The 24,385-nt window shown below is 34.1% G+C and overlaps 1 protein-coding gene across 3 annotated transcripts in view; it reads left to right on the top strand.

Annotated features, from left to right (window-relative positions):
- FAF1 (Fas associated factor 1) overlaps window positions 1–24,385 on the top strand; it is a 470,490-nt gene that overhangs the window by 373,748 nt on the left and 72,357 nt on the right. For all 3 annotated transcript variants that reach the window (XM_041738818.1, XM_041738819.1, XM_041738820.1), the window contains 2 exons: window positions 911–1,047; window positions 5,086–5,174. In XM_041738818.1, coding sequence (XP_041594752.1) covers window positions 911–1,047; window positions 5,086–5,174 — 226 coding nt within the window. The remainder of the gene's footprint in view (window positions 1–910; window positions 1,048–5,085; window positions 5,175–24,385) is intronic.

The following is a 24,385-nucleotide window of genomic DNA, read 5'->3' as shown; positions in this document are numbered from 1 at the left end:
AAGGCATAAGAAAACACACGATTTAAGTTGCCTTTCATGAACATAATTAAGAATTAATAAGCCAGTACCAGTGGCTAGTCCCCAGAATTTCCACTGTTTTGCCTTTTGTGACCTGTGTTATTAAAAGTCCATTATTTTTACAGACTTTATTAAATTGGATCTTATTAAAGCATTCTATATTTGCATTTGGTCTTTCATAATTCATTATTATTATGACATTTACTTTTTACCATCAGATCTGAAAACATATCATAAGCTACCCTTTTCTCTTGAAAGAAATGCTAATTTCAAACAGTCCTCTAATAGAAGAGAAAAGCTTTATCAGTTTTTTCATTTATTCCAGATCGTGTTAAGAATACTAATGCTAGACTTCAGTATGCTAATATCTCTGAGCTTTTTTTGGTCAAAAGCTTAGAATTATTATTTTTATCCCATGTTAAGTATGAAACCAGGAGACCTGCTACTACTGGAGAAAACACAATTCTAAAGTACAATTCATGATTCTAAAGACTTGAGAAAATGTTGCTAAATCCCGTTTAGGATGCTGTCAGTCAATTTAACCTTGTACCATACAACATTTGTCCATTTAAGAAACTCTTTCCCCTTAAAATTCAGTTTGTTTATCATATATTAGGTCAGTATACCTTGCAATGTTTTAAGACTAAGAACCTATGCTTTTAGCCCCAGATGACAGTTAGGGCATGCTGCCTGCTTTTCTATATGATAGTCGCTTCTATATCATTTAAGATGTAGTTGAAAACTCAGCCTAGCAAGATTTTATATATTGATATTAGACAGGCTATCTAATGATTATTAACATAATTAGTAAAGCAGTGAGTTTTTTGTCGGGGTACTAGTAAATTTATTAAACTCTGAAATGAAATTTACTTTGGCTTTTGTCTCATTTTAGATTTCTGACAATGTGCAATAGACACTTTGGCAGTGTTGTTGCACAAACCATCCGGACTCAAAAAACAGATCAGTTTCCACTTTTTCTGATTATTATGGGAAAGCGATCATCTAACGAAGTGTTAAATGTGATACAAGGTAAAGTACATGTCACAAGAGAAGTGTCTTCTTGTGTATGTGATAACCTTATAATATTTACCATCAAAGTTGACAGTAATTCTCTGTATGAGTGAGCATCTTTATATTTTAAAACATAGAATAAAAAAAAACATAGAATATCCTAAAGAACATCTTCAAAAAGTATAGAATCTATGAAAAATGAAATATGCTGCATAAAAATCTAACAGAAATTTCTTAATAAAATAACAGCCCTAGGGACAGAGCATAATCATGTTAAAAGTTCAGAATTGCTAAATTCTCTAAACTAGTAATTAAGCCATAATCAGTTATCAGACATGACATTTCTTATACATATATTGATTTCTTGCTGTAATGTTGATTTGTTGAAAGAAATGCTTATTTTTAGTTATCTAGAAAAGCCAGTGACTAGATATTGCAAATTAATTGTTCATGCAGTGGTAGTTGTTTCCCCTTAATTGTGTGAGTCTGTGTCTAGGATGCAACGCTAAGGTGCGAAGCTATAGGATGCCTATGAATTTAATCACATTGAATATTCTTTACAAACAAAAAAGGTGAATGATTTTTTTTTTACTGCTACTGATATACCCCAAGGATTATTTTAAAATATTACCTTATTAATAGCAAGCTTAAATTGAAAACAGTTTAACTTTCTTTGCCCCAGGGAAAAAGATGTTTCAAGTGCCCTGAGCTAAAGCTTCTGTTTGAGATACTTTATTTTTACCCCTATTTAAGTCAAAAGTTCTATAGTAGATAATATGATGGAGGAATGAGTGTAAATACTAGTGTCTTTAAACCTCAAAATAAAACCTCTGGGATTTTGTGTTTGCTCTATCCCTAGAGCATTGAGTTTCATAAACAATGCTAAAGATACTCTGCTGGGCAAATGAATTGCATACATAAGGTAAATGTATAATACTTCATTCCTGTTTTCCCCCATCAGAGGCAATATAATAAAGTGGTTTTCAAAGTGGTCCAAGATTCTGAAGGTCCTCTAGACCATTTCATTGGATCCATGAGGTCAAATTATTATTTTCATAATGGTAATAAGGCTCTTCTGTTTTTGCATTTTTATTTATTTATTATTTATTTATTTTTACTGTGTTGACATTTGCACTGATGGCACAAAATCAATGTTGTGTAAAACTACTGGCACCTTCACACAAATCAGTCATGTCCAAACTATACTACTGTCATATTCTTTACTTCCATAATGTGCAATTTTAAAAATTATTTTTTGAGCATTTAAGCAAAATGTTATATCTTCCACTGTAAGATTAACAGCTTAAATAATTTTCTGATGAGAACAGTTGTAATGTTACAAATATACGATTTTTTTTGTATCATATAATTAGTTATGTCAACATTGAAGATAAATGCATAAGTCAGTAAACCAGTATTTTCCACATGACCAGTGCATGATATTATAAAGTCCTGCCTAGGTAAAAGATCCATTCAAAGAATGAGATAGGTCAGTGTATCTTAATATAACAAAGTACAGAAAGTTCAATAGTTTCAAATTCCTCACATACTTGAAGAAACTTCCACTTGTCCATTTGAGTTTATCAAATGCGATCATGTGTACCATATTATTTATTAAAATACTCCTCCCTTTTTCAATTATATGTCTGTTTAAGGGCAGACTTGCTTGATAAATTTCAGCTAAGTCATAAGACAACATATTGTAACTAGTTTAACATAGAAGTAGATACAAGAATCCAGTTATGTTCTATTAAGCAGCGACGTTTATTTTTTTTTTAATTTTTTTATTTTTTTTATCTATTTATGATAGTCACACAGAGAGAGAGAGAGGGGCAGAGACATAGGCAGAGGGGGAGAAGCAGGCTCCATGCACCGGGAGCCCGACGTAGGATTCGATCCTGGGTCTCCAGAATCGTGCCCTGGGCCAAAGGCAGGGGCCAAACCGCTGCGCCACCCAGGGATCCCTAAGCAGACATTTAAAAAAAATTGCAAAAATGTTGAAACTATACCATTCTTCTCACTAAATGTTTTCATTTGGAACATAAAGCCATTTTTCATAAAAATATGGTATTTATATAAACATGTAATGGTTTTATCATTGTTACTTTTAATGAATTGATAAATACGTTTTAAGTATTTCAGCTTTAATTTTTAACACAGTAAATGTTGATAACAATAACCCACAAAACTTATTTGAGGATCTCAGTAGTTGTTAAGAGTGTAAACAAGTTCTGAAAACAGAAGTTTGAAAACCACTGCAATAGGTTAGAGAAAAAACTTGTCTGGACCTGCGTTAACTGGTACCTTTCCTCTGTCTTGTCCAGTTTGGTAGTGAGTCCTGACCGTTAGCACTGAAGCATAGTTGATAAGCATTGGCTTAAGCCTGAAAATGAATGGCCAGTATGTAACCACCTTTCTAGTATCCTCCATAAAGAATTCATATCCCATGCTCTGAGTCTTAGTCACTACAGTTTGCAAATGAGAAAGAGAAACTCAACAATTTGCCCATTATCAAACTCTATATTGAAGGTACTGCTAAACTTTTTGCCATTCGTTGTATCTATTCATAATAACTGCCAGCAATCATATGTACTATATACAGAGGTAATGTTATTTTTATTTTACCGATAAGAGAATCAATCCTTAGAGAGCTATAGTCAGTCACTCATCCACTTATTTATTCATTTACTAAGTGAATATTTATTAAGCCCTTGTCACATGCTAGGCAATTTTTAGGTACTAAATCATATGGTTTGTAGGTAGCAGAACTAGAAACTATGACTACAAAACCAGCTCTTCTTTTTCAGTACCATGATATCACACCAAGATAATACTTGTTCTCTAGCTCATTTATTGGGACAGTAGTACCGATGTGACTGAATTTTTTTGATAAGGACCACAGATGCTCCCTGCCATGCTGCCAGTGGTCATAAGGAAAATTGAGAAAAGGACCATTCTACTCCAGAATAACACCAACAAAGATGCTTGCTACTTGTTGTCCTATTTGATCAATGGGATAGGAAGAGCTCTTCTCAGGCCCTGGAGAAAGATGGGCTCTTTGCCAATAATCTTGAAAGAAGAGAAGAATCGCTATATCTTTATGTATCTTTATGGGTTTCTCTGTTGTAGATGTATTCAAAGCAAGTAACAGGAAAATACACTCAGGAAATGGCATAAATGTTTGTTATGGCCTTAGACAAAGAAGAAGATAGCATTAAGGAAAACCAAACATTTTAATACTTTTATAAAACTAATATAACATTATGGGAACTAACTGGAATTAAAATTAAAACTTTTTTAAACACTGAATATTCTCTTATAAAGTTTAAAGCATAGTCATTTGGAAGCAGCTGAAAGAGAAAAATACCAATTGGGCACAAAAAAGAACTCAGTTTTTTTCAGTAAATAAAGTACTATCCACTTCATCAAGGAATATTTAATTATAGGAAATAATTCTAAATAAACAGTATATTGAGGTGGCAAAAGAGAACAGGCTTTTGAGTCAGACTCATTTGGTTTCAAATTCTGGTCCCACCACTTAATCAAAAGCCTGATCTTGATTGCACAGGCTACTCCAGTTCTTAAAGCCTCCTTTTCCCTCTCTTTAAACTCAAGATCATGATACCTTCAAAGAATTATTGTACAGATTTAATAAGATAACCTATATAAAGCAGTTAGCCTACTTACTGGCATATAAAAAAAATGGTAGCTGTTGCTAGTATTTTTAAGTAGATATGTTTCTATAACTTAAAAGAACTTTGATTTCCAATACTTGGCCATTCTTCTTTATGAGCTGAAAATCTTTCTCGTTAACAGATGGTTCCTTCAAGTATACTGTGTTTGAAATTTCAACTGCCTATATACTGGTTTACTCTTTCACAGTGAACATATGAAACTTTTCAAGGAAAACATGAAAATATTTTAACTGGGTATTAGCATAGTACTCTGTCATTTTTATTAGACTATAGTTATTCCTTGCTGATCAATTCTAGAATGACTTTCCATTTTATAATAACATTACTAATGTAAAGTTTGGTGATCTCCATGTGTTGCTAGGTAACACAACAGTGGATGAGTTAATGATGAGACTCATGGCTGCAATGGAGATCTTCACCGCCCAACAACAGGAAGATATAAAGGATGAGGTAAGATGAAAGGTTAAGTAGACCTTTAATAGGATTTTGATGAAATTATTTGTCAAATGGAGATGCTTGCCTATGTAATAATAAATAAAGAAAATGAAGATGCATTTCCAGATTAACCAAGTACTTTTATGCCATTGAGTTTACCTTTCAGTCCATTCTTTTCATGACCCCAAGACCCAACAATTTGTTTAACTTTATGGACATTTATACTTTGCTAGATTTGGAGTAGTGGCAGGAGGTCAATTTGCAGGAAATGAATTCTGAAGCATATTTACAAAAGAAACGACAGTCCAGGAAATCCTGTGCACTATGTGGTTTTTCACTCGCTTTCAAGATCCTCTTACTCTTTTTAAATATTGAGGTTGATTTGTGATAGACACATTTTACATTTTTGAAGTGCTGTGAGAATTAGTAAAAGGTCTCCAGAATTCTGAATTTCTCAGTGTCCTGAGTATATTCAGTTGGTATAGATGGCATGAGTGTAGAACCTCAAATAAAATAATAACAGCAATATTGATCATGACAATAGTAGTCAACACTTATTGAATATTTATAGTGTGCTAAGCATCAAGCTAAGTACTTTGCATATATTATCTCTTGTAGTATCAAAATAACCCCATGAGGTTGTATATGAGTCACACAGAGTTCTGGCAGAAAACACGTGGCACTTTCAAACTGGGTCATTTGGAACAGTTTAATAAGAGAATTGTTTGTAAAGGTAAGGGCAAGGTTTATGGAAGTCAGCAATGGATAGTACAGACTTTAGGGCTAAACGGAGCCATTACCACCTATAGGCCTAAAGGCCGTGGAGGGTGGTAAATCGAGAAGACTATATCTGATAGAGGGATATAGTCAGCCCTTGGTGACCTGCTAGGGAGGAAACCAGAGAATAGATTTACTTTCCTTCCATACTCTGATCTTCTGCCAATACTACCTAGGTAACCCAACCAAAAGCTGCAAGGCAAGAGAACTTACCCGGGCAAAAAGCTAGATAGAGCTTGGATACTGAGGGGGCAAATGGGAGATAGCCTAGCACAGATTGGTACTATTATCTTCCCTTTTCAGGTGAGAAAACTGAGACTCAAGAGTTAAGTTAATTTACCCAAGGTCACATGGCCAGTAGGACCTATGATAATCTCAAGTAATTATTAGTGCTTTATCAGGTAAAAAATGTCTGGATTTGGAGAACAGTCTAAAGAACAGTCTAAAGATAAAATATGAAACATATGTTAGCATTTGTTAATTTGAGATGCTCAATTCACAGGTATTTCTTAAATTGTCCTTTCTAATATTTTTAGTTGAAAAATGTTTTTCATAGACAAATAGGGAAAGTTTGATTGCTGAGCAATGATGAAAAGTTTCCAGCTATATTGAGTGTTTTCAATACAATACCCATTAGCTATTGGAAATGGAAAACATGTAGACAAATATAAAGTAGAATTATTGTGTTTTACCATATTTGCTTGTCTCTTTCTTCTATTATTCTGTGAGTTTGTTAAGAGTCTGAGTTGTATCACATTCACATTTATAACATTTACCTCCTATCAGTGTACCTAGGACAAAGTAGGCACTCAGTAAATGTTTATTAGATGATTGAATATTTAATACTTGGAAGAATTCACATGAAAAATGTTACTTGAAAAAAGTTCTTGATTGCAGTGGTATAAAACCTAATGTGTCCACATTAACTAATATGAAAATTTGAAGTGCTATAACTAGTTTAGAGTTTAAATACACACTAAGTTTATTTTATTGCTGGAAAAATGATGTTTGTGATTTTCCTTAATAGTCAGTGTTTCATTTACTCTATAGAAAAGGTAATCAGGTATATGATGGAAAGATGTTTATCTGTTACTCTATAAATTGACAGTGACATTTTGAAATAATGAAGTACTGTACTTACTTAGGAATTTGTAATAATAGGTGTGTTGCCATTCAAGATTATGTTTATCCTGGAATAGAGGCATTGATTGACAATAAGTCACTAAACACATTCTTCAGCCATTTAAATCTTGAGTCTCATTAGTACTAGATTTACAGATTATGCTGTATAATAATATGAATGCACAATATTTGCATGCATATTCCCAGTTCATTCTTTCATCTTAATTTGTGTTCCTCATAATTCATTGGTAAAGAAATTGACTTTAATTCCTTTAATACTGAGCACAAAATTTAATATGAGGGTTACAGGGAAAATCCAAGGCTCCATATAATTGAAATTTTTATTGAAATTTAACGGCAAGAGGTAAGGATTTCTCTTTGTTTTTAGAGTGTCTTCATGAAAGTTATCATTTAGTTCATAAGTAAAGTTCCTAAGAAAAGCTCTTATAGGTTCAAAGACTTGTTTTGGACTATGCATGGATCGTAATAGATTTGGTATCTGCTGAATATGTGACAAGAAACACTGTCCCTTGTAATTGTGAATTTGCCTTTACTCTTCAAAAAAATTTCAAGTAATACTTTATCTTAAGCTTGCAATGAAAATCAAATTCATGAACAGACTTGGAGGATGGCTTCCTAGGCCTGAATTTATATAAACTTTACTTTGGTTCAGTTACTTTCATCACTTGAATGATTACATCATTAGTGCAACCAGAGATGCCCATCCTATAACAAAGTTTTTAATAAATAAAATCAAGCCCAAACATATTCATACTCTGAGTCATTCTTTAATGGCCCAGAATGGATCTTTATATCAATAATTGTTCTATTTCTAATCAGGAAGTATGTATTATATGAGCCTTTTGTTTTGGCAAAACTGCTTATCACTTTATTCACAGACATTTTCATTAATGGTATTAGTTTGGTTTTTTAAGTGTTTATTGAGGATCTATCAAGTATATAGCACTGGGCTCAGTTTTAGGGACAGAGGTACTTTGCTACAATGTAGGCTTATTGGCAAATATTGGCACTACGTGATGGTAGCTTGTTTAGAATCACATCACTTAGAATTTGTTTAGAATCAAAACATTTATGATCTGTTTTTGCTTACAGCCTGGTTCCAAACAATAGATACTTTCTAACATGTAAATAGATTCAGTTATTTTCATATGCCATATTTTCTTTAGTAATCCAGAAACCTCTGATTATCAAGTTTCAGGGGCTTTATCCATTTCTTCTTAAATGATCTATTTGTGTACTGGCATATAATTGTTCATAATAGTCTTTTATGATCCTTTGTATTTCTGTGCTTTCAATTGTAACATCTCTTGCATTTCTGATTTTATTTGAGTCTTTTTTTTTTCTTGGTCTGTCTAGATAAAGTCTTGTCAATTTTGTTTATCTTTTTTAAAAAATCAGCTTAGTTTCATTGATCTTTTCAGTCTTTTCAAACTTTACTTCTTATTGAAATATAATTGACATAAAATGTTGTATTAGTTTCAGGTGTACAACATTGATTCAGTAATTCTGTATATTATTCAGTGTTCACCATGATAAATGTAGTCACACTGATCTTTTCTATTGTCTTTTAGTTTCCAATCCTTTCTGCTCTGATCTTTATCATTTCTTTCCTTCTGCTAACTTTGGATTTTGTTCTTCTTTTTCTAGTTCCTTGAGATGTAAAGTTAGATTGTTTATTTGAGATCTTTATTTCTTGATGTAGGCATTTAGTAAGCCTTACCAGCTTCTCACTTACAACTGTATTGGCAGTGTTCCATAAGTGTTGTATGTTATATTTACATTTTCATTTGTCCCAAGGTATTTTTTTACTTCTTCCTTAACCCATTGGTTATTCAACAGCATGTTAAGTTCCACATATTTGTGAATATTCCAGTTGTCATCTTGTAATTGATTTCTAGTTTCATACCATTTTGGTTGGAAAAGATGCTTGATATGACTTCAGTCTTCTTAAATTTATTAAGATATTTTTGTGGTGCCCTAACTATTCTGGACAGTGTTCCTTATGTGCTTTAGACAAATGTGTATTCTGTTGCTTTGGAATGAAATGTTCTGTATATGTTTGTTAAGTCCACTCTGTCCAATACATCATTTTATTCAAATGTTTCCTCATTGATTTTCTGTCTGGATGATATATCCATTGATGAAATTGGGGTATTAAAGCCCCTATTATTATTGTATTGCTGTCTCTTTCTCCCTCTTAGGTCTGTTAATATTTGTTTTCTATATTTAGGTATTCCGGTGTTGGATGCATAAATATTTTAGAAAGGATTCTTTATCAAGTGTTTTTTCTCCATAGTTAGTCCCAAATCACAGAAGATAATAATTTCTCTCATCTTGATTTCTATATTCATTTCTTAAATATTTATTGATCTTTTCCTATGGACTAGACACTATGTAAAACACCAATACCACAGCTGTGTGCAAGATAGATAGGGCCATTGGGCTTACAACACAGCAGTTCCAGTATAATCTGTGAAGTAATCAAGTAGATAAAGCCATGGGAGCACCCAGTCAGAATGAGCTAGACATGCTATATAGGCAACTTGACCTAGAGCACATAGAAGGGCTCTAGTATTCTCCAATGCAAACTATGAGGCAAGTAGAACAGGTGAGAATGAAGATAATAATAATAGCCATTCTTTAGGCTCCTGCTACATTCCAGCCATAGGTATTTCTCTGTGTGATTCCTAGTTTACCAGAATACTTAGCTATCTACCAAGGATTCCAGGCAGTTAGGTATGAACAAGCAATGTAATAAATTTTGTCAACAATGATTTCACATTTTGAAATGTAAAATAAATTGTGATGTCCCTCCAAATCACATTTCATTCATTATATGTTACAATTTATTAGACTGTTCATGTACAACAAACATTGCATTGGATGTTTTATTTAGACAAATTCATTTAACTAGGGCAGTTTACTTTGGCTTCTGAACTTTTATATCATTCACATATTATTGTTAAATCTATATTAATTTTTCCTTGCTTAAATTAGCTATATTATTTTCTTAATTCCCCCAAATTGATCATGGCTAAAATGTGATTCATTGAAGCATAAAAGTAATGATGAAAATAATATTTAAAAATTATAAATCAGTGATTCACTGCTACACTAATTCAACATTAATGTAAACATAATTTAGAGAACTCCAGTCCTAGAATAGAAGATGCCAGGGCAACTGACCCTGATTGTAATGATTTCATACTGGCTGTCATAAAAATATTTTTTTTGATCGAGAAATGAAAGTTAATTGTATAGAAGCAGCAATGCATTTACCCCTAGTGCCTCTGTTTCTGAAATTTTTTATAAAAGTATGAAGCCTTGAGAGCTTCTGTTTCATTATTAAATAAAGACCAATGACCTTTTTATTAAATCAATAGTTTTTTTCAGATCAAGAGAAAAATAATACCACTAAAAAAAATCTTACCATGCAAGGCAGAGAAGTGACCAAACTGCAGATGAGAAATTGTTTACAAATTGCACTCCTTGAGGGGGAGGAAAAACAAAACGAAACAAAACCACTGCTGCCAAGAAACTTGTAATTCCAGCCATAAAGTTTCCTGAGTACTTTCTCAACTTATACTGTTGAGTAGCATGCAATGGCAATAGCATGGTTTGTGGAGGAGCGATGACCACATTGTGCATGTTATGCTGCTTTACAGTTAGATTAAACCACTAAGATGTACAGATTAAGAATCAGTTCTTTGCATATTGCTGTTTGTATGTATACAAAGTAGAAGTAGTCATCACTGTTCATTCTGTTTATCAATGAGAAATATATATGACAAGATAAGTTTTTAATGATTATTTTGCAAACTTTGAATTATACTTAAAAAGATGAAGTAGAATCAGTACTGATGACAAACTAACTGTACATCAAAGGACACCAGAAAGTGAAGGGACAACTCACAGATTGGGAGAAAATCTTTGCAAATCGTATTTGATAAAGGACTTATATATCTCGAATATATAAAGAATTCTTACAACTCAATAATAAAAAGACAAATTAGCCCATTAAAAATTGGGCAAAGGATCTGAAAAGATATTTCTTTATGAGAGATATACAAATGGCCGTATAAGCACATGAAATGATGTTCTACATCATTAGTGACCAAGCAAATGCATATTAAAACCACAATGAGATGATACTACCTCACACAAACTGCAGTGGCCAGAATCAAAAAATACCAACTGTTAGTGAAGATATGGAGAAATCTGAACCCTCATAGACTGCTGGCGGGAATATAAGATGGAGCAGTTGCTTTAGGAAACAGTATAGCAGTTCCTCAAATGATTAAACATAGTTAACATATGATCCAGCAGTTTTACTGATAGTCATATATCTAAGAGAAGTGAAAAGATAGGTCCATACAAAAATCTGTGCATGTGTAGCAACTTGTTTCTAGATGTATCTCCTGAGGCAAGGGAAACAAAAGCAAAAATAAACTATTGGGATTTCATCAAAATAAAAAGCTTTTGCAGAGCAAAGGAAACAATCCACAAAACTAAAAGGCAACCTATGGAATGGGAGAAGATATTTGCAAATGACATATCCTATAAAGGATGCGTATCCAAAATATATTTAAAAACTTACCAAACTCAACACCCCAAAAATTAATAATCCAATTAAAAAGTGGGGCAGAAGACATGAATAGACATTTTTCCAAAGACATACAAATGGCTAACAGACACATGAGAAGATACTCATCATCACTGATCATCAGGAAAATACAAATCATGACTACAATGAGATATCACCTCACGTCTGTCAGAATCGCTTAAATCAACAAAGAAACAACAGGTGTTGGCAAGGATGTGGAACAAAAGGAACCCTCTTGCACTGTTGGTAGGAATGCAAACTGGTACAGCCACTATGGAAAACAGTATGGAGGTTCCTCAAAAATTTAAAAGTAGAATTACTCTATGACCCAACAATTGCACTGTTGGGTATTTACCCAAAGAATACAAAAACACTAATTCAAAGGGATACATGCATACCTATGTTTATACAACAGAATTTTTTATAATAGCTAAGAAATGGAAGCTATCAATTGATGAATGGATTAAAAAAAGAGGTGGTATGTGTGTATATATATGTGTGTATATATATATACTTTTTATTCAACCATAATTATTATAATTATTTTATTAATTTTTATTACTATTTTATTATTACTCAACCATAAAAAAGAGTGAAACCTTGCCATATGCAACAGCATGAATGGAACTTGAGAGTATTATGCTAAGTAAATAAGTCAGAGAAGACAAATACCTTGTGATTTTATGCATATGTGGAATTTAAGAAATGAAACAAATGAGCAAAGGGAAAAGAGAGAGAGAGAGAGACAAACCAAGAAACAAACTCTTAACTACAGAGAACAAACTGATAGTTACCACAGGGAAGATGGGCAGGGGATTGGTTTAATAGGTGATAGGAATTAAGGAGTGCACTTGTTGTGATAGGCACCAGGTATTGTATGGAATTGTTGAATCACTGTAATGTACACCTGAAATTAATATTACACTGTATGTTAACTACCTGGAATTTAAGTGAAATCTTTAAGAAAAAAATCTACGTATGATTTAAAGCAACATTACTCATAATAGCCAAGAGATGGAAACAACACAAATGTATATAAAGTAACAAATGGGTAAACACACACACAAAAACCAGCTGGCATATGCATACAATGGAATGCTATTCAGTCATAAAAAGGAATGAAGTTCTGATAGACACTGTACTCTCAGATAAATCTTGAAAACATTATGTTAAGTGAAATAAACCAATCACACACAAAAAAAAAAAAACCCACAATTAAGTAAGATAAATAAAAGGCATCCAAACTGGAAAGGAACTGGATCAAGGGATCCCTGGGTGGCTCAGCGGTTTAGTGCCACCTTCAGCCCAGGGCGTGATCCTGGAGTCTGGGAATAAGTCCCGCATCAGGCTCCCTGCATGGAGCCTGCTTCTTTCTGCCTGTGTCTTTGCCTCTCTCTCTCTCTTTCTCTCTCTCATAAATAAATAAAATCTTTAAAAAAAAAGATATGATCTTACCTGTTGAAAACCCTAAATATTCCACACAAATAAACTGTTAGAGCTGATGAACACATTTTTGCAAAGTTACAGGATATAAAAAGTAAAAATCCTTTGCATTTATATACGCTAGCCAGGAGGATTTAAAAAGGAAATTTAGAAAATAATTTAACTTATGATAGCATCAAGAATAACAAAATACTTAGAAATACATTTAACCAAGGAGGCCCAAGTCTTGTATGCTGAAAATTACTAAATATTGCTGAAAGAGATTAAGAAGATCCAAATAAATGGAAATACTTCCCTCTTCAAGGGATTGGAAGACTTAATAATGTTTAGATGACAACACTATCCAGTGCTATCCATAGATGCAGTGCAGTCCTTATCAAAATCCCAAAGGCCTTTTTTGCAGAAAGAAAAACCTATTTTAAAATTCATATGGAACTACAAGGAACCCTGAATAGCCAAAACAATCTTGAAAAAGAAGAACAAAGCTAATGGATTCACACTTCATGATTTCAAAACTTACCAACAACCTATAGTATCAAAACACTGTGTTACTAGCATGAAGATAGACATAAAGACCAATGGAATAGAAAAGAGAGCCCAGAAATATACTCTCATATGTATAGTCAATTGGTTTTCAACAAAGGCACCAAGACCATTCATGATGAAGGAACAGTCTCGTCAAGAAGTGGTGCTGGGAAAACTGGATACTCAGATACAAGAGTGAAGTTGAACCCATATGTAGCACTGTATATAAACATTAACTCAAAATGGATCAAAGACCTAAATTTAAGACCTAAAACTATGAAACTCTTAGAATACAACACAGAGAAAAAACTTCATGACCTTGGATTTGACAATGGTTTCTTAAATATGACACCAAAAGCACAGATAACATAAGAAAAAAACAAGTAAGTTGGGAAGTTAGGCATCATAAAAATTAAAACCCTACTGGAATTGCAACAGATTTCTGTACATTGATTTTGTATCCTGCAACTTTACTGAATTTGTGTATCAGTTCTAGCATTTTTTGGTGAAATCTTTTGGGTTATCTATGTAGAGTATCATGTCATCTGCAAATAGTGAAAGTTTCACTTCTTCCTTGCTGATTTGGATGCCTTTTTTCTCTTTTTGTTGTCTAATTGCTGAGGCTAAGGACTTCCAGTACTATGTTAAATAGAAGTGATGAGAGTGGACATCCCTGTTTTGTTCCTGACTGTAAAGGAAATGCCCTCAGTTTTCCCCATATTGAGAATATTAGCTGTGGGTTTTTCATATACGGCCTTAATTAGGTTGATCTATGTTCCCTCTAACCCTACTTTGTTGAAGGTTTTTGTATGAATGTATGCTGTACTTTGTCAAATATTTTTTGTGCGTATATTGAGAGGAACATCTGGTTCTTATCCTTTTATTAATGTGGCATATCACATTGATTGATTTCCAGATATTGAACCATCCTTGCAGCCCAGAAGTAAATCCCACTTGATTGCAGTGAATGATTCTTTTAATTTACTATTGGATTAGATTTGCTAGTATTTTATTGAGGATTTTTGCATACATATTCATTGGAGATATTGGCCTATAGTTCTCTTCTTTAATGGAGTCTTTGTTTGGATTTGGTATCAGGATAATGCTGGCCTCATAGAATGAGTTTGGAAGTTTTCCTTCCATTTCTGTTTTTCAGAATAGTCTGAGAAAAACAGATATTAATTTTCTTTAAATGTTTGGTAGTGGTTCATTAGGTTAAGCATCCAACTCTTGATTTTAGCTTGGGTAGGGAACTCTAGGTAATGAGATGAAGCCTTGGGTTGGACTCCACACTCATTGTGGATCCTACTTGAGATTCTCTCTCCCTCTTCCTCTGCCCCTTTCCCTTGCATGCACACATTCTCTCTCTTAAAAAAAATAAAAATAAAAATAAAAAAAGTTTGCTAGAATTCCCCTGTGAAGCCATCTAGCCCTGGACTTTTGTTGGGAGATTTTTGGTTACTCATTTAATTTCTTTGCTGGTTATCAGTCTGTTCAAGTTTTCTATTTCTTCCTGTTTCAGTTTTGGTAGTTTATATGTTTCTAGAAGTGTATCCATATCTTCCAGGTTGTCCAATTTGTTGCCATATAAATTTTCATAATACTGTCTTATGATTGTTTATATTTTTGTAGTGTTATTTCTCCTCTCTCATGACCAACAATAGCCAATTATGGAGAGTCCAAATGTCCATCAACTGATAAACAGATAAAGATGTGGAGGGTGTATGTGTACACACACACACACACACACACACACACACGAATATTACTCAGCCATCAAAAAGAATGAAATCTTGCCATTGCAATGATATGGCAAGATCATTGTTTTGTGCTAAATGAAATAAGTGAAGCAGAGAAAGACAAATACCATATAATTTCACTTATATGTATAATTTAAGAAATAAAACAGATGAACATAGGGGAAGGGAAAAAAATTTTAAAAGATAAAAACAGAGGGAGGCAAACCATGAGAGACTCTTAACTGGAGCAACTAGGTGGCTCAGTTGGTTAAGCATCTGCCTTCAGCTTAGGTTGTGATTCTAGGATCCTGGGATCAAGCACCCTGTTGGGCTCCCTGCTCAGTGGGAGGTCTGCTTCTCCCTTTCCCTTTGCTCCTCCCCCACACTCATGTGCACTCTCACGTGCATGCACTCTAGCTCTCTAGCTCTCTCTCTTTCTCAAATTAAGCTTTTAAAAAAGAGACTCTTAAAGCTGAGGATTTCTGGAAGAGAGGTCGTGGGAGGATGGGCTAAATAAGTGATGGGCATACACAAGTGATGTTATGATGAGTATATATATATATATATATATACACACACACATATATATATGCAATGGAGTATTACTCAGCCATTAAAAAAGAATGAAACCTTGTCATTTGCAATGATGATTGAGGAGCTTGAGAGTATTATGCTAAGCATAGTAAGTCAGAGAAAGACAAATACCATATGATTTCACTAATGGAATTTAAGAAACAAAACAAATGAACAAAAGGGACAAAAAGAGAGGGGCAGACCAAGAAACAGACTCTTAACTATAGAGAATAAACTGATGCTTATAGGAGGGGAAGTGGGCGGGGTGATGGGTTAAATAGGTGATGGGGATTAAAGTGGGCACTTGTTGCTATGAGCACTGAGTGTTGTATGTAAGTGATGACTCACTAAATTCTATACTTAAAACTCACTTTATGTTAACTAGATCAAATTTAAATAAAAACGGAGAAAAAATATTAAAAACTTTTGTGCTTCAAATGACACTGAGAAAGTGAAAAGAAACCTACAGAATGGAAGAAAATACTTGCAAATCATATATGAAAAGAGTTTAATATCCAAAATATATAAAGAACTTCCACAATTGAACAACAAAAGCCAAACAGCATAATTCAAAAATGGGCAAAAAGCTTGAATATACATTTCTCTGAAAATACTCAGATGGCGAACAAGCACCAAAAAAAAAAAGATGCTCAACATCATTAGTAATTAGGGAGATGCAGATCAAAATAACAAGAAGATACCACTTCAAATCTACTAGGATGGCTATTACCAAAAAGAATGGAAATTAACACAGATTGACAAGGATGTGGAGAAAGTAGAACCCTTGTACATTGCTGATTAGAATGTAAAGTGGTGCAGACACTGTGGAAAACAGTTTGAAGATTCCTCAAAAAGTTTAACATAGAATTACCACATTACCCAGCAATCTACTTCCAGGTATAAATACTCAAAAGAAATAAAAACAGAGACTCAGACACTTGTTCTCAAATGTTCATTGTAGCATTATTCACAATAACCCAAAGGTGGAAACATTCCAGTTTGGCTATGGACATATGCTGATGGACACATCAGCAGATAAATGGATTAAAAATGTGTTATAGCCATACAAAGAATATTGTTCAGTCTACAATAAGGATTGAAGTATTGATACATGCTGCGACATGGATGAACTTTGAAGACCTTGAAATGAAAGATGCCAGATGCAAAAGGTCAAATTTTTATCAATCTACTTACATATCTTGAATAGATCAATTTATAAGAAATGCAAGTAGATTAGCACTTACCAGAGACGAGGTATGAGGCAGGTTGGAGAGTTACTGCTCGATGGGTATAAGAGTTTCTGTTTGAGGTGGTGAAGTTATGGAAATAGTGTAACGGTTTGCACAACACCGAATGCCACTAAATTGCCACTAAATTGTACACTTAAATAGTGAATATTATGTATATTTTACCATAATAAAAAAAATACTAACGACATACGTGACTGTTCAATACTTTCGAGCTGAGAAGTGAGAGTTTGCCATGGGTGGTAACATGAGTTCTTCATTATTGGGCTCAGTACTTGCTGGAAACTAGTGGAAACTGACATAGAGTGAAAAAGATTCCACCTTTGCTTTCATGAGCTTTAATCCTGAGCAGTTTTTTACTCTGTATTAAATTCCAAGCTATTACCTCTTAGGGAAGCAAGGATGACAGCTGAAGTACCTTAAAAAAGAAAGCTAGAATGTGTTGAGTATCTATCTGCTAGTGCCAAGCAAGCACTATGTTAGATACTTCCTGCCAATAATCACTTTTTAGTTTTCATGATAGCGTTGTGAAATAGTTATTATTCCTATTTTATTGAAGAGAAAACTGAGGCATATAGTCGTTATACATAGTTTGCCCAAAGTCCCACAACTGTTTAAAAAACAGAATACATACTTACATGCTTTTCATACATCATGATCCCTTGTAAAGCTGAGTTACATTTACATTAAAGATTTGTAGGATAAATTGAAGCAATGCTCTTACAAACATTAGGTAGAATCAGAGTAGGCTGACCTGAAGAGTAGGTCTGACATTTCTAGATTCCCATAAATACCATATTCACTTGAATAGAATAAGAAAGTTTGTCATAACTGTCTACTCTTGTGCATGGAATAATGCTCACTGTTAAAAAGTTATATCCACACCCTATTTATTTACATTTGTTGCTCTTAAAGTGCTTGCTGATGGATTTGTTCAGCCATGCTTGACACCTCACAGAAGTTAATAATTTGTCATATATGAAACTAATGTAAAGAGATTTATGACTCAACATTGGCATTACAATTCAACACACCTGTTCTGAGCCAGCCCTTCACATTTTTTCTTTCCTTTGCCTGAGGTAGAGACTTCTTCATGGATTACAGTAACACTTTTTGACAAGCTTAGACTGGGTGGAGCTGCCTTGTAATGACAGAACACAATTGATGATATCTCAGTAATGCATTCTTTTTTGATTTGGGCTGTCAACATTTATTACTGTAAAGGCACTCATTGTTAAACAGCTGGCCCAGCCTGTCGACTTTTTGTTTTTGGTAAAAGTAGAATCTAACAAAGTATGTTTGTTTTTCTAGTTATGCAATATTAGCTAGTTTGGTGAGGGGGATATATCTAGTTATTGTACTTTCTTTTGTGTAGCATTGTTTTAAAAGTATCTGTCTTAGTGTTCTCCAAATAAAAATTAAAGCCTTCTACTTTTTCTAAAGTGTTCTTAAGTGGCCATTGAGACCTTCCCATTGTCATAAGCCTGACAGACATCCAAAGAAATTTTAACTGAAACTCTCCTAAGGCAAATCCTTTAAAAAGATTCAAAAGAGACTTCCTGTCTTAAATACGATACTACCTAAACTCTTATCTTTAGAGAAAGGCGTATTCCTTGTGAATTTTTCTTTCCCACTGGGCAGATATCTAATTACCTGTCATGGCAGCAAACAGGGAATTGCAATATAGTACGAAAACATAGCAATGGCAATAAGTACAAGGTACCTAGGTGACACAAAGAAGATGCCTTAGAGGAAGAAACATTTAAGCCTTAAAGGATGATACATAGATGTTCACCAGGTAAAATACCATTAATTCATTTGTTTGGTCTCTAAACCAACACATTTTTACTAAGGGCCTGCTATATGTCCACATTATGCTAAGCGCTAATGGTTACACGGATGACATAGTGCTTAGATATTCAGTGACATGCAAATTAAGGATTCCAGTGTAATAATGTGATTCCCATGATGGAGGTATATATAGGTTGTTAAATCTGCCTATCAGAGTTAGAAAGGCCGCACCAGGGGAAAATCTTTTAAGCTGAATAAGTTTAAAATTAGCATCATTGTAAGCAGGTAAAGTTGTGAAGAAGTGTCTTCTAGAAGAAAGGATACTTTTCCAATAGATTGTTAGTTTGGAAGACTGCATCATCATCAGAGGAGACACATTTTATAATTAAGTGGGACTACTTGGTTAATTAGGCAGAAAGATTCGAATTTCAGATTAGATATTTCAAATCAACCATAACCATATATACCCTATTTCCTATTAATACTTACCTTTGCAGACCATTTTTTTACCATAAAGCATACCAAAGTTAGTTGAGGCAAAGAAAAAATGATTCTCGGCACTTAAAAAGTTTTGTTATTGTCAGAGGTATATGTGTATGGGAGTTTATGTATGTGTTTCAGTGTCTGGACATATATAGGAAAACATCCTAGAGAAAATTTTAGCAGACTAGAGAGAACTATTTTAATAGGGGATTTGCTTTTGGAATTCTTAACTATGCAGTGTTGCTTCATTGAAGTCAGTCACTACTTGTATACTAAAATACTCATCACAGCTTTGTACAACTTTGGAGACTTAGACTAGGAATGCTTATTACCACTGAGTTAGAAGAGAGAATGTGAATTCTTACTCATTTGCTGTTGGGAATACAAAATGGTTCAGCCACTCAGAAAAAAGTTTGACCTTTCCTCAGAAAGTTGACCATGCACTTAACACATAATCCAGCAACTAGAGTTAATAACCCTAGGTATTAACTCTAGAAAAGTGAACTTCAGTTCACACCAATGTTATCAATGTTCATAAAAGCTCTGTTCATAATTGCCAAAGCTGGAAACAATTCAAATGTCCTTCATTATCCTTCCATTGACCTTCAGTGGGTAAATGGATAAATATGCTGTGTTACATCCACACAATGGAATACTACTGTGGAATAAAAAGGAACAAACTATTGGTATGTAAACAACTTGAATGTATTACAAAGGCATTCTGCTTAGTAAAAGAAGTCAGCCTTTAAACTTACATACTACATAGTTCCATTGTTTGATATTTTTGAAAAGACAAAAACTACTGGAATGGAGAACCAATCAGGATTGCTAGGAGTTAGAACTCAGAAGAGATTATGACTACAAAGGAATAGCTCCAGGGATTTTGGGGGTGATAATGGAACTGTTCTGTATCCTATTTTGGTGGTGGTTACGTGCATCTATACATGTGTTAAAACTTACAGAACTTGGGGCACCTGGTGGCTCAGTGGTTGAGCATCTGCCTTTGGCTCAGGTCGTGATCCAGGGGTCCTGGGATCAAGTCTCGAGTCAGGCTCCCCACAAGGAGCCTGCTTCTCTCTCTGCCTATGTCTCTGCCTCTCTCTGTGTGTCTCTCATGAATAAATAAATAAAATCTTTTAAAATATATAAAAATAAAACTTATAGAACTACATACCAAAAATAATCCATTTTGTAGTATATTTACTTAAAAAATAATATTAAAAGTGAGGAAAATAAACAGCCCATAGAAATAATTATAATATGGGCTTCAGCAAAAGTTTATAGTTTGTTCATTGTTCTTTTTATTGTATTACTAATGTTTGGATGCTTGTGATAATAAGCTAACATTTATTGAATCTCTACTCTTAAGCATAGGACCAGGCCATTTGCATTCCTTCTATAAATTCTTCAAGGTAGGTATTATTAAACCCATTTCACAGAAAAGGAAACTGGCCCAGAGCATTAATTGACTTTACCAAGCCAGATACAAATTGGGGGGGAAAAATCTTACTTTATACACAGCAGTTGGGATTGTACTAACTTTACCAATATAGACTGCAGCCATTGGAGTCGCCAACTATTCTCAAATTATGGTGCAGTGGCTACTAGCATCACTATTACCTGAAGAGTTTGCTTAAAATGTATGTTCCTAAGCCTCTGACCTATTGAATCAGTTTTTAATCACTTGTATAAAATAGGATGATAATAGTACCTACCTGATAGGCATGTTTGGAAAATTAAATAAGATAATACATGTAAAGCAGGTACTGGTACCTAGTATTTAATAAGTATATAAATAACATTATCTATTTGCTGAGCTGAAAGGAATTTTACAAAACATTTAATCTTAATTTCATTCTACAGTTAAGGAAATTTAAGAGTTATAGAAGTTATTTGCCCAAAATCACTTATAAAATCAGGCCTTTTGTTATTATTTTTTCTCTTTTTAGTGTTATTTTCTCTTAATTGAATTAAATATTTCTCTTTTAATAGGACATCCAGTAGGTGTGTGGGATGTTGGGAGGAAAGATCTTCAAATGATTTGGAATTGTAGACTTTTATTTTTAAATAACATTTTCCTTTGGGGTACCTGGGTGGATCAGTTGGTTAAGCCTCTGCCTTCAGCTCAGGTCATAATCCCAGAGTTCTTGGATCAAGACCCACATTGGGGCTTCCTGCTCAGCTGTGAGCCTGCTTCTTCCTCTCCCCCTGCTTGTGCGTGCACTCTCTCTGTGGAATAAATAAAATCTTTAAAGATAAATAACATTTCCCTCTTTTTAAATTGAGATATAATTGACATACAACATTATATTATTTTTAGTTGTAGAACATAATGATCAAATGTATGTGTATAATGTGAAATGATCACCATAATAAGTCTAGTTAACATCTTTCACCATACATAATTATAGAATTTTTTTTGTGATGGCAACTTTTAGGATTTACTCTCCTAGTAACTTTAACATATGCAATATAGTATTGTTACTGTAGTTGCTATGCTGTATATTATATCCCCATGACTTATTTATTTCATAACTAGAAATTTGTACCCTTTGACTACCTTTACCCATTTCAACCAACCCCACCTCTGGCAACCACCAGTATGTATGACCTTGGTTTTTTTTGTTTGTTTGTTTGTTTGTTTAGATTCCACGTATAAGTGAGATCATACAGTATTTGTCTCTGTCTGACTTATTTCACTTAGCATAATGCCCTCAAGGTCCATCAGTATTGTCACAAATGGCAAGATTTCATTCTTTTTTATGGCTGAGTAGTATTCCATTGTATATTTATACTCCATTATCCATTCATCTGTCAATGGACACTTAGGTTGTTTCTATATCTTGGCTATTGTCAATAATGTGCAATGAACATGAGGGTACATACATGTTTTTGAGTTAGTATTTTTGTTTTCTAAAGATAAATACCCCAAAGTGGAATTGCTGAATCATATGGTAGTTATATTTTTTTAATTATTTGAGAACCCTCCCTACTGTTTTCCATTGGCTGCACCAATTTGCATATTTTCCTTTTAAAATAAATTATCCTTTGGGATGCATGGGTGGCTGGGTCAGTTAGGCATCCAGTTCTTGATTTCAGCTCAGGTCATGATCTTGGGTCCTGGAATCCAGCACCACATCAGGCTTCATGCCCAGCAGGGAATCAGCTTAGGGATTTTTCTCCCTCTCCCCCTCCTCCTGCTTGTGTACTCTTTCTCAAATAAATAAATAAATCTTTAAAATAAAATTTAAACATTATCCTATGTACTTTGCTAGAAAAAAATATTCTTTAAATCCTTTTTCATAAAGTTCTTAATATGCATATGTATAATTTTATTTTCCCACTTTAGCATTGTAAAGATGGTTTACCCCTAGGAAAAGATGAACTAGAATAACTGTATGTAAAGTGCAAAGAATATTCCAGGTAATATACTACGTATATTCCAGGTGTAACTGAGACAAAGAACATACACTTTGTAGTCCTGAACTAGTTTATTCATGCAGAGCAATAGAAAAATTCAGCTTTGCAAGCAATCCAAAGTGTTTGTGAACATCTCTTACCTGGGAAGAAGGTAAAAGCTTCTATATAGCTTTTTAACCCAAATATCAATTTAAATGTACAGCTGTAGCTATCTAATTACTATTTACTAGAAGACTGAATTGCAGAATATCTTTTTTGTAAGTCAGAACCACCCAACCATGGAGACCAGTCCTTTATATGACTAAGAACCCTTTCATGATGACAGCCTTCTATCAAAAGAACTAACAGATACCTGCCCCCTTACTTCCTCATTCCACTTTGGAGGAACTAACCATTCCCCATTCATGTGCATTCTCTTAATCACTGAACATGGGTTAGCTGGTAAAATGCTTTCCCTGCATTTCAGTACAATAAAAATTCTTTCAGTGCCTGCCATATACCAAGCTACACTGGGAGACACAGTTTCTGCCCTCAGAGAGCTTGTCACCTCTAAAAACGAAACCTTAGTACCTAAAGCAATTAGAGAACAATAATTAGGTTCAAAACAAGGAGACTTATTTCACATACAAGTGGAACAGAAGAAAGTTCATTCGGGGTTAATAAGAGACAAAAGTAGATTAAAAGAATCTGAAGAGAGATACCATTTTAGGCCCTAGGTAACTAAAAGAAAGTCCTTGCCTGAGAATATCTCATTGTCTCATGAGCAGCAACTATAAATTAGCCATTAAGAGTTTATGGTGCGGGCAGCCCCAGTGGCGCAGCAGTTTAGTGCTGCCTGCAGCCTAGGGTGTGATCCTGGAGACCCTGGATGGAGTCCCACGTCAGGCTCTCTGCATGGTGCCTGCTTCTCCCTCTGCCTCTGTCTCTGCCTCTCTCTCTCTCTCTCTCTCTCTCTCTCTCTCTCTCTGTGTGTGTGTGTGTGTCTCTATGAATAAATAAATAAATAATCTTTTTTTTAAAAAAAGAGTTTATGGTGCCATAGTGCCTAAATTCAAATCCCAGCTCTCCCATAAAGCAGTTGTATAACCTTGAGAAAAATCTCTTAAATCTCTGTACCTCAATTTCCTTAATTAGTAGTTACTTGATAGGATTAAATCCATTGATACATGTAAAGTGTTTAGAGTACTACCTGGCATCTAATAAATACTTATGAAATATTCTCTGTAATAACATAAACCGAGGTTGGTATAATGAGTAGGAAATAATCATTCAGACTAAAAATGTGGACATGTGATACAACTTGGGATTGTGAAATGGCTTGGGATGTGGAAAATGAAGAGTAATTTAGTAAGTCAAGATGGAAGGGAGGAAGGATACCTGGGTGGCTCAGTTGGTTAAGCATCTGCCTTTGGCTCAGGTCATGATCCCAGGGTCTTGGGATCGAGCCCCATGGTGGGCTCCTTCCTCAGCAAGAAGTTTGTC

Source organism: Vulpes lagopus, chromosome 23 (assembly GCF_018345385.1).
Source record: "Vulpes lagopus strain Blue_001 chromosome 23, ASM1834538v1, whole genome shotgun sequence".
In the NCBI taxonomy this organism is placed as follows: Eukaryota; Metazoa; Chordata; class Mammalia; order Carnivora; family Canidae; genus Vulpes; species Vulpes lagopus.
Note: the sequence above shows the minus strand (reverse complement) of the source record. Positions and strands in the feature narration are given on the sequence as shown.